The 12,602-nt window shown below is 36.1% G+C and overlaps 1 protein-coding gene across 1 annotated transcript in view; it reads left to right on the forward strand.

Moving 5' to 3' along the window:
* The first annotated feature begins 2,741 nt into the window (after positions 1–2,741).
* LOC128553218 (protein mono-ADP-ribosyltransferase PARP15-like) overlaps positions 2,742–12,602 on the forward strand; it is a 28,804-nt gene continuing 18,943 nt past the window's right edge. The window contains exon 1 of the mRNA XM_053534338.1: positions 2,742–2,890. Within this exon, the coding sequence (XP_053390313.1) occupies positions 2,742–2,890 (149 nt within the window). The remainder of the gene's footprint in view (positions 2,891–12,602) is intronic.

Here is a 12,602-nt window from a genome sequence, read left to right on the forward strand (position 1 = left end):
AATTATATATATACTTCCTTCAATTTGACAAATTGCACAGTTTATCAAAATTTCGCACTTTCATGAAACAATATTTGTAGTGACCAGTAGATAAAGACTTAAAATCAGGGACAATAGATTTTAAAACAACATATTTTGACATACAAAATTTAATATTTGGTTAAATATATTGCCTCCCTTTTATATGTATCAGTGAACTAAAAGAGTTTTAAAAGGGTTAGAGAATCGCAAGCTAGTCGCAATCTTAAAGACCTGCTCCGCGGCTTTTCAAATTCTTTTGTGTATGCAACCCATGATTACAATTATTTTAGGTAACAGTTAACGGCCACGTGCCACACTTTAGCACGCAAAACCACAGGTATTTCATATAGAATTTTATATAAAATAGACTTTTTTTGACAGGCGTCACTGTTCATAGTCAGGATTTCCATGCTTTTTCAGTGACAATTCGATGTTAACAGGTAGGACGGGAGCAGGGTTTTAAATATTAATAAGTATGCGGGATGCCCGCTGCAACCTTGCAAAGCAAGACCTATCCGCAAACTTAATTTCTGTCGCAAACTAGTCGCAATCTTAAATAGTATTAAGATCGCAGGATGCCCGCTGCAAGCTTGCGAAACAAGACTTATCCGCAAACTTAATTTCTATCTGAGCATCTGCAAGCATTATATTACATGGCTGCAGTCTTTTTAAGATTGCAGAAAGCTTACGCAAGCTTAGGGTAAACTTCTCACAAGCTTGCCGCATGCTTGTATTTTGGTTTGGGCGTATAGTAATTTCAATAATATAACAATATGTAACAGCAGGTGGGTAAGTTGTTTACAAAATAATGGGTATGTGAGTAACACAAGGATTGCTTATACACAGAACAATAAATTGACAGTAGGGAAAGAGTTTCTAAAAAAGCTTATTAGCTTACTACTCGATCCCTTGCTTTTGTAAAAATGTATTGTAATCACATGCTATTTGTTGAATAAAATATTGTTTAAACCAAATTGACAATAGCACAAATTCAGTACTGGTTAGTTCTTTCAAATTCATACATTGACAAACAGTATTTTATTGCGCAAATTAACTGATTTGGATATTTAGATTGTAGTTCACAACTTTTATGTACCTTTTATACATATCTGCACAGGAAATTATATTTATGTTCTTTTATTGTAAGTAAACTATCTCAACTACACATCTGTGTCTGTGTTGCAAAGTTCGTCTCAGCTTTGAAAACAAACTAATATCAATATAAAAAAAGTTTTCCCTTTTACTTTATGCACTGTACACTAACATATGCATTATGGACCTTACAAGTACCTGCTATATACCTATCTGAGCCAATAGTGATGGTGTTGGAATATAATGACCTTAACGGTTTTTGTCTTGATTATATAAGGGTATATATTTATATATGACTGTTCCAAGTAACATCCTTTTACGTGATTTTATAAATTATTTCGCCGTTATAAAGTGTCACGATGACCAATCACCGTTTTCAGTCATGGTGCTTGGAGTCTCTCGAAAAAATAAAAATAAATGCAAAATGATAAACAATTGTCAGGTACATGTACTTGCAGAAAATGGATGAACACTGCTTTAGCATCCAGAAACGTTGGTTAAGTTGACTGACGGCCATTTCATAATCGAAATACTGCAAATCTAACAAATAAACACATTTTATTTTAAAGAACGTCATCTTCGTTTTCGAAATTTTATTTAAGTGATCATAAATTAAGTTTTCCTCATTTATAAGCGGGTTTTATGCAAGTGTTTACCTTTAGTAACACATCTGTTTCACGTGGGGAAGTTAGCAGTTTCTTGCGGAGAACAGGTTTGCACTGGTTAGGTTAACTGTCCGCCATTACATGACTGAAACAGTTGAAAAACGGAGTTAAACCCAAAACAAACAAAATAAAATAAACTTTCAGTAAGCTGCAAAAACACCCCACAGGAATGACGTTAGGAATTTACATGTCCTCACTACTGAAACTTCAGGACTATGCAGTTCTATTTCGATCAAATGCACGCATGATCCACGTCTTACATGATGAACAAACAGAGCTAGTCAGGGATTTCTTCTCTTATTTTGTAAAGCCAGAGTGTGTACCAGCCTCTAAACAGAAAATGAAATTGATGGAATTTGAAGAAGCTGTTGCCTCTGAAAGATATGTTTATTGGAGCAGTAGCTTCAAACCAAGCTGCATCTTGCAAATGTAAGACTGTAAAAATGGTGTTTGTTATGTTGAGAACAGCTTACATCAAAGCTGGAAAGGTATTGCTGAAGAAAATGCCAATCAACAACAATTTGCTATGAACAACCTCTGCCATAGATCCTTCAGCTAGGGGACATTGGGAAACCATCACACTTCTGACAGAGCTTCCTGGTTCAGTCACAAAAGAGTAGGAAAAGTATATTTCCGAGATCTATATGTACCAGTTAGATCCAACCCTCCCCGACTTCAACTCAGACACACTAATTGACCACTGGTGGGCAGCTCGGGACACCTACCCAGAAATGAGGAAGTTGTCATTGGTGTGGTTGTCCCGCTTCCATGGTCCAATGATTGAAGGGATCTTCAACCTGATGGGGAACATTATGGACTCCAAGTGAAGCAGCCAAAGCATCGACTCCCTAAATGCTACCCAAACTGTTAAGTCTACCATCAAAGTTAAAGGTGCGTCTGCAATGCAATATTTCTATAGAGAGGACGTTCTCTATAGTCCAATTGTGATGGGGCTATCTCCATATGATACAAGCACAAAAGGAAGAGAACAGTCATTTAGTAGTTAGAAGAGTAGAAAAAGAGAACAAGAAAAGCCAACTGTACATTCCAGGAAAAAGTGATGACAAAAAGAGCTGCACATGTCTTGGTGGCAGAAAATGTAAGAAACGACAGTGAGGAACATGAGGCAATAGTTGCTATGCGTTGTGTGCGTAGGAAATGTGCTGATTAGATTTATGTGCTTTTGAATAAACATGTGTAATTTAAAGTTGCAAGTCAATGTGGTGTTGAAATCTGTTTTTTAAAGTTTACTCTTGTTTGTCTTGTTCACAGTGCTGAAGATATTTAAATGAACTTGCCTTTCATTCTTTGATCTCCAAATTCTGGTTTGTAGATAATTTGTTATTGTTTCATGTACAAGTTGTATAAATGTGCCATTGTTTGGTTGACTGTTCAGAATTACATTGTGTATCAACAATATTTTGGTTGCAATTGATGCCTAGTCGTAACAATTTATAGTGTGTGTACTCAGGCGTTTGGTCTGTTTGTTGTTCTATTTCCATGATTTCGATTATGTAATGTTGCATATTTATGATCCCAGTTTTGTAATGTTTTTAAACTCTCCAGTTAACTATTTCACTATGTCCCAACTACTTGTATCAGTCAGTATTAGAAGACCAGTTAAAACGACATTGTGTCTGAAATCATTAGTCCTCCACCTCTGATTCATGTGAAGAAGTTGGCAGTTACTTGCGGAGAACAGGTTTGTACTGGTACAGAATCCAGGAACACTGGTAAGGTTAACTGCCCGCCGTTACATGACTAAAATACTGTTGAAAAACGGCGTTAAACCCAAAACAAACAAATGATCATTTATGATTTTTGCTAACAGCAATAATAACAAATTGCCTAGTCTGTTAATATTTCACTTCAACATTTATTCAGTAAAATTTGGTCACCTTTTGACCCCATGTGCAGTTATACATATGCTTGATCTACCCTGATGGGTGCTTCGTCATGAGTAGTGAGACCTTAATCATGGTTTAAGGTTTGTAACGCAGAATTAGTCATTATGATACGCCTGATCACCTATCGATCGAAGGAATTCCATGGCAACAATAAATCGATTGACAGGAATGTTTTTAATAACTGAATTCCTGAGAAAATCGAGGAAACCCGTGTTTCTGACCGCACGACGATTTACCACCGACTCAATATTCGGAGGGTCTAGCTCTTCTCACCTAATGCCATTTACTCTCCTGGCGACATTCTGGTTCCTATTTTTGGCCTGCTTGTTAGCGCCTCCGACAACCACGATCACGTGGCATAATTGAAGAGTTAAAGCTAATCTAATTTTTTTTTATTTAGCGAGAACGTGTCCAAACTTGACTTAGGAAATTGCACAGGAAATACGTGCTTTTATAGCAAAATAACCCGGGACTATCAGTGGTGGTAGTGATGTGATGATGAGGAGGAAACATTAAATAGATAGTTCCATTATTTAAATGTATAATACCATAAGGGAGTACCTTAAACAGTAAATGAGTTGTTATGCTCCCAAAACGGGAAGCATGTAGTTCCTGTTCCGTCCGTTCCGCATTTCTTGTCCGGAGTATTTCTCAGAAGCCACTGGTTGGAATTTAGCGAAACTTCACATGCAACTTTACTATAGAGCGAAAGTGCTCCAAAACTTTAACCTGAAATTCTAAGTAAAAGGGGGGGATAATTCACGAAATATTCGGCAAGTGTTATGTCCCTTTTGTCAAATGCCATGAGTGATGATGTTGAATAACTTTTTCAAGTTTTAATCAAATCTATTAACTGAGATATTAGAGTGAAAGTACATCAAAACTTAAACCTGAAATTCTAAGAAAAAGAGGGCATAATTCATGAAACATTGATATCAGAGTTATGGATTTTGTGTTTTATGATGTGGGTGATAAGGTGGAACAACAATTTAAGTTTAAATCAAATCCATTCAGTAATAACTGAGATAGACTGAAATAATTTATGTCCCCATATGACCTGCCAAGGTTTGAAAAAACGACGGTATTTTTGTCCAACGCCACGCAGTTTTGACAACATCGAATTCGAGAGAGACGTTATACTTTTTAATAGAAGACTACGACTAGCACGGTTTTTAGCTCATCTGATTTTGGGGGGGAAGAAGATGAGTTATTGTCATCACTTGATCGGCGTCGGCGTTGCCTGGTTAAGTTTTGAGTTTAGGTCAGCTTTTCTACTAAACTGTCAAAGCTATTGTTTTAAAACTTGCAACGCTTTTTCACCATCAAAAGCTGACTCTCTACAGGAAGACACATAACTCCATCTTTTTTTTTTTTGCAAGAATTATGGCCCCTTTTGGACTTAGAAAATATCAGATTTCTTGTTTCATATTAACCATCATAGAAACACACGAGTAGGACAATATTTCTATTACACAGAGACTAAAATCAGATGAGCGTCTGCACCCGCAAGGCTGCGCTCTTGTTTCAAGATAATACAGACAGTGATCATATTCTTCCATTTAAAACCAGTTCTGACTGGACCCCACCCTTAGGCAAAATACAGAACTTAAATTCATACATAATTACCACCAATGTCAGTCTATTAAAATAGAAAAATAAAGGACATAGTAAAATCAGACATTACGGAAAGCTATCCTGTCTTTAAAAATACCCAAACATTGTTATTATCCCCGCCAAAGGCGGAGGGATATAGTTTTGGCGTTGTCCGTCCGTCCATCCGTCTTTCCGTCCGTCCGGAGCCATATCTAGGAAGTGGTTGGGAATATTTAAATTAGACTTCTTAAAGATGTTCACCACTATATGGAAATTTCAGTCTGATTGCCCAAGTAACACCAGAGTTATGGCCCTTAAAAGTTTCTAGTGTTAACAATATAGGGTACTATAAATATAACTTGTGACATATTTGACCTAGAACAGTGAGAATTAAAAAAATATATACAGACATCAATGATAAAAACAATAGCAAATATACCTGGACTTGGCGATCACATTTATGAATTCGTACTAAATATTTCATAGAAAAAACAGTACAGTGTAATATGTTTAGATACAAATCGTTTCAATCTGACAAATAATTTAAATTATCATTTCTCATTTTAAAAGATTTATTACAATATATAGCCAACCTACTTAAAATTTTCAAATTTGTTTCTATGAATTTAAACATACTTGGATGGTTATAATAGTTACGTGGTATATACCTTTTTCTTATCTCAGAATAAACAGGACATATTAGTACAAAGTGATATTCATCTTCCAAATCGTTGTGCTCACACAAAATACATTTTCTGTCAGATCTCAGTATATTTCTATGTCTACCAGTTTCAATGTCTAATGAGTTTGAACCAAAGGCCATTTCTATAAATGGTATCAAAACATTTTCTGAGATCAATAAAACAACAGTAAAGCTTGGATCTATGTCTAAGTTGCTTTTCTAAAGAAGCATTTAGTAGAAATATATAGCATCAATGGTGCGGTAGTTTGCCTTAAAACCAAACTGTGCGTCGGTAATAACATCATTTGACAGGTGAGCTTTTGAGATCGCCTTTTGTCCGTCGGCGTCCGTCTACTGTTTCTCGTGAACACGATAGAGGCCACATTTTGCAATTAATTTTAATCAAACTTGCACATAACTTGTATTGGCATAATATCTCGGTTCTTTCGAAAACTGACCACATTTCTTCATGAGTTCCAGAGTTATGGCCCCTTAAAATGCCAAAATATTCTATTTTTGGCTTGTGACCATGATAGAGACCACATTTTGAAATTGATTTTAATTAAACTAGCACATAACTTATATTGGCATAATATCTTGATTTTTTTCGAAAACTGACCAGATCCCATCATGGGTTCTAGAGTTATGGCCCCATAAAGAGCGAAAAGGTGCTATTTTGGCTTTTGCAACCATATGGTGACTTCATTTATGGTTTGATTTGATACAAACTTGCAAAATGTCTTGTTTGTTTATCTTAATGCTTCCTTGGTCAAGTTCGAAACTGGGTCATATGGGGTCCAAAACTAGGTCACCTGGTCAAATCATAGATTATTAACACTCTTGAGGCCATATTTATGACCTTATCTCCATGAAACTTTGTCAGAATGTTTATCTTGGTGATTCATTGGCCAAGTTTGAAACTGGGTCATGTGGAGTCAAAAACTAGGTCACCCGCTGAAATCAAAGGTAAAGCTTGTTAACACTATGGGCAATATTTATGACCCTATCTTCATGAAGCTTTTTTTCATAAATTTTATTTCCACAAATACATACATACATACATACAATTACACATAATTTAACAGACTAGCAGTTCAATATGTCATTTCAGTAGTACAAAATATCAATTAAGCAGTTTGTCAGCAATATAGTTCTAAAATGTAAATCTATGTATACCTGTCTGCATGAGGTTTTTTTTAACAAAAGGGAGAGAATAGAGTAAGGAAGTTGAAAAGATAGGAAATGGAGGGTGATAAGAGTTAAGTCCTATTGGAAAAAATGTTAACCTAATTTTTTTCCTCATGTAGCTTGGTAAGAATGTTTTTCTTGATGATTTCCAAGCCAAGTTCGAAACTGGGTCATGTTGGGTCAAAAACTAGGTCACCACTCAGATCAAAGAAAAAGCTTGTTCACACTGTAGAGGCCACATCTATGACTGTATCTTCATGAAACTTTGTCAGAATGTTTAATTTGATGATTCAAAGGCCAATATTAACAGGTGAGCGATATAGGGTCATCATGACCCTCTTGTTTTGCTCACCTGTCACGTAGTGACAAGATGAGCTCCGTCCACATTTTCTTGTGAACACGATAGAGGCCACATTTTGCAATTGATTTTAATCAAACTTGCACACAACTTGTACTGGTATAATATCTCGGTTCCATTCGAAAACTGGCCAGATCCCATCATGCGTTCTAGAGTTCTGGTCCATTAAAGGGCCACAATTTGCTTTTTCGCCTTTTGCAGCCATATAGAGACCACTTCATTTATGGTTTGATTTGATACAAACTTGCAAAATATCTTGAACAACAATAGGTTTTGGATTCCATGATGAATCCGTCAGATGCAATCGTAGGTTCTGGAGTAATGGCCCTTGATTGACCCCTGAAAGAGCCAAAATGTGTTAATTTTTACGTTGTGAAGTGACATTTTACATTCGATTTTAACCACGCTTACACACAACTTAAGTCACAAAAAGATCTTGGTTCCTTTCGAAAACCGACTAGATTCCGAGTTACTGCCCCCGAAAGGGAAAACATTTTCGATTTTGAGCCTTTCAGCCGTATAGAAGTTTTATTTATGCTTTGATTTAATACAAACTTGCACAGAATTTTTATCCTGATGATCTCTAAGCCAGGTTAGAAACTATGTCATGTGGGTCAAAAACTGGGTCACCAGGTCAAATTAAAGGAAAAACTTGTTATAACGTTAGAATCCACTTCATGAGACTTGGTCAGAATGTTTATCTTGATGATTCCTTTGCCACGTTTGAAACTGTGTCATGAGTGGTCAAAAACTAGGTCACCACTCAGATCAAAGGAAAAGCTTGTTAACACTGTGGAGGCCACATTTATGACCCTATCTTCATAAAACTTGGTCAGAATGTTTATTTTGATGATTCCAAGGCCAAGTTTAACAGGTGAGCGACATAGTTTTTTTATCATGACCCTCTGGTCTATTAAATTACAGACTTTAAGGTTTTCATAAAGCTTTTTGAAACCTCCCCTGGCCTCGGGTGAGTATTAGCTCACATGAGCAAGGCTCATGGTGAGCTATTGTGATCCTGCTGCGTCCGTCCATCATCAACAATTGTGTTTAAAAGACATATCCTACAGAACCACTGAATGGATTTTGATGAAACTTGGCTTGGATGTTCCTTGGGTGGTCCTCTACCAATGTTCTTCAAACGGTTCCGCTTGCTTACACAGCTAAAAGCAGAAAAATCTTCAAACGACATCTTCTAAACCGATGGTCCGATTTTGAAGTAATTTCACACAAATGGTCCGTATGTCACCCTCTACCAAGTTTGTTCAAATTATTCCGATTCGTTAAAAAAAACATGGCCAACAAGGTGCGTGGTCACTTCTCCCTATATGTATATAGCAGAAATTTAAAAAAAATCTTCTTGTGAGAAACTACTGGCCCGATTTAAGAATAATTTCTTATAAATGGTACTTGTGTGACCCTCTACAAAGATTGTTCAAATTATTCCGATTCATCAAAAACATGGCTGCCAGGGGAGGGTGGGGGTCATATGTATATAATAGAAACTTAGAAAATCTTCATGTATAAAGCTGTTAGCTCAATTTTTAAATAATTTCACACTAATTGTCCTTGTGTGACCTTCTACAAATAGTGTTGTTTTAATTTTACTGATTTGTCAAAAAACATGTCCGCCAAATTATTGCTCTAAGGTCAAAAATGGCCACGCCCCTGTATGTGACATTCACTTACTTAAGGCTTACAATAAGAAACTTTGAAAGTCTTCTCTGAATAAATAATAGCTTGAGCCTTGATATTTGGCGTATGATATCAAGTTGTACTCTCTAACTATGGCCCTAGGTTAAAGAATGTGTGTGACGGCTTACATAGAAGAAACCTAACTGTCTACTTGTACCATTACGTTATACAAACACACTTGAAGCCATGTACACAGGTGAGTGCTTTAGGGTCAGTGACCCTCTTGAAAGATAATATTACACAAATGTTTCTTGAGTGACCCATTACGAAGATTTTAGAAATTATTCTGTTTCACCAAAAGGCATTACCACCAGGGCGTGTGGTAACTTACCTCCTTGTTTGTGTGGTGAAAACTTTAAAAATCTTTATGTTGTCACATCACTTCCCAAATGTCTTACCAACCTCCTCCGCACCCCCACCCCCCTCCCCCTCCAAAAAAAAAATAACTGGACTAACACAATCGCCATATCAGTCACTGGTGGTAAACGCGCAATCCAATTCCCACTGGGAATACGCTTAAAATGGGTTGCGCGACGTTTTTGTAAATAACGACACATTTACGAGTGTTTTCGAAAAAAAAAGCAAAATGCTATCTGACAAAAAAATGAATAAAGATCATATGTGTGAAAACCCAACTTATTAATTAAAGAATCAGCCCTGTTATCACGAAAACACTGCTGGCTCGAACTGTCAAAAAAGTATGGAATCATGAATAATGCGAATTTTCTAACTCTTGTGCCTTCTTTCTGGAAATGTGACGCTTCTAATGATCAAACACGTGTAAAACAGTCATGCATATTACATACACTTGAATGAAATGTTGCCTTTGGGGTAAAGATTGGCAAAAAATAATCGGGAATGGGGTTGCGGCCCGGGAATTGAGTTGCGCGTATACATTATATACATTATGATGTATACGAGCCACTCTATTCCCGGTGCGCAACCCCATTCCCGATGATTTTTTGTCAATTATGTCCCCGTAAGCAGGATTTGAAGCAAATAAGTTTGATATTCGTTACTTTATAACAGTTGAGTTATCATAAAAAGCATCCGATGTCCTCAGATTAGGCATATGTCACAAACTGACATACGGGCCTCAATGTATCTGTAGTTTAAATGCAGGTATTGCATCATCTTTTTGTAAATTTTTGAGTTATTGAGGTAAATGACTGATTTTTCGCATGAAATACCTCTCATGTTTTTCTGTATTTAATAACTTAAATTTCCATGTAAATTTTATTAAATTCAGTTCAGTAATAAGAAAGTTGATATTTTATAAACTTCAGTAATTTGTGTTTTTATCCCCAAAACCACTATAACGGGCCTTAAATTGTCAAATTTCAATCCGCGCCAAAGTAGTCAGATTTCCCGGCTATATCGTGATTCCCGTGGAAATACAAATAGTCAGAGTACACGCATAAGCCGTGAGTCCCATGAAATTTAGTATTTGGCGGGACATTACCCTACAAATAGACTGGACTAGATATGCCTAGGGCAATCTGACTTAAGTATTTGATCTTCTAAACGAAGATCTGAGAATGACCCATTCACATTCGTCTTCTGTATATTTTGGATTTCCAATATTGCTATTTTTATTTTCGCAAATCTATTTTTATTTGTACCAATCAGACGACTTGTTCGAATGTGAAAGAGTAAGAAAAATGTGCAGTTAGTCCAGGGCTCGAACTCGTGACCCCTCGCTTACAGAGAAAGTGTCCTACCGACTGAGCTAATCGGCTATATGACATCTTACGACATAAGAATTGTAGATATCAAAAACCAAGGCTTTTTTAAGCATGCAGAATGTTGTAAGTTAGCTTTTGATTGGCTAGCGGAAGGGTCGTCAGAACGAGGCTGTCAATAGCTCGTGTTCAGATCCTATACGTAGCGTAATAGGAGATGTGCTTTAGTCAGATTGTGCCTAGGGCACACCACTTTCGACTTACCTCAAATTTATTTTTCTTGGTAGAAATTTATGCTCGATCGGGGTAAGAAGGTTATTTGATAGATTTTTGTATAATTTTTGAATTATGATTTTTATTTAGTAAATTCTTGTTCATTCTACAGAATTTTGTAACAGATTTACTTTTCGGCATGAGATTAGCTAGTTTCGGCATGTCAGGCTAATTTATTAAATTTTTCATACTTTTGTAAATTATTTCGAAAGAGGAATCTAAAATGTTTCGATTATATAAGCTGTAAGATTTGTACTGAAATTTGTGCAACATGATAATTGTAAAGTACTCTTTGTCATAAATATATGTCAAATATTTCGTTGTTAATTATGGAACGCCGATACTGCATTGCATTGTAATGTTAAATCTATGTGGCAAGTCTAGTACCATGTATGTAATATGTTATTGTAATTTGAAATTATTGTGTGCCAGTCTATAGCACATCTAAACAGTGTCCTTTTGTTGTATGGCATTTGATATTATATTGATACCAGCTATTGTATAACGTTTAAATCGCATTGAATTGTATTAATTTGTAGTTGTAAATAATAGCTGCAGTTTATCATTTTCGTATCAATAATTTTTCATCATAAACTTTTCATATCTTTTCCATACTTTAACTTTAGACTTGTAAGTAATTAATTTTAGAAATAATGAAAGTAATAAGTATTTTAATCACGTGACGTATGAACTAAATAGCACATATATTTTGTATAAGTAGCACGTATTATTTATGGGAGCCTACGGAGGTATGGTGTACCCAAAGGAGCAGTTTTATGTCCTGACTTTTGTTTTGCTATGGTGCTTACCATATGTTATATATTTTAGCTTCTTCCACCAGACGACTTTTACCTGGTGATGATGCCACGACCCGGAAGTACAATATCCGAGGTTCACTTGTCTTCATTCGCCTGGATGTGATTTTCCCAGCGCAGAGTTTTCGTCCCATGCTTGTGCCGTAAACCGCAAAGACGATGATTTTTGTGATCCACTGAAGTCAGCTCAGGGATGCAATCACCTACCATCATAGGGAGCCAAAACGGAGTCAACGTATTCACGGTTTAAAGGGACTTTACTTGAAGATATGTTGTATTTTTGTGCTACTTAAAGTTCAAAGTCAACGGAAACATCTGTGTCAACGAACAGTCAGTGTTAGAACTTTATATTTGATTAAAGAGTTACTGAGCTCAGGTCTTTTTTCTTTCTTTCTGATAATAAGATTTTTTTCACTTTTCATTTATTCATTGTAAATAATCATTTTCTGCTAATAAATTTGTAAATATTGTAATGGGTGTTGATTTGTTCTGATAGTTATTGTCCCCGGTACGTCCATCCTGTCACAGCATATGAGGTCAGAAACCGCCATTTTTGTTGATTTCATACTTTTTTCACGTTTCGTGTCGCCTGAGTTTTTTGTGATAATAGAGCCGAATCATAAATTACAAA

This window comes from Mercenaria mercenaria, unplaced genomic scaffold (assembly GCF_021730395.1).
Source record: "Mercenaria mercenaria strain notata unplaced genomic scaffold, MADL_Memer_1 contig_3596, whole genome shotgun sequence".
Taxonomy (NCBI): domain Eukaryota; kingdom Metazoa; phylum Mollusca; class Bivalvia; order Venerida; family Veneridae; genus Mercenaria; species Mercenaria mercenaria.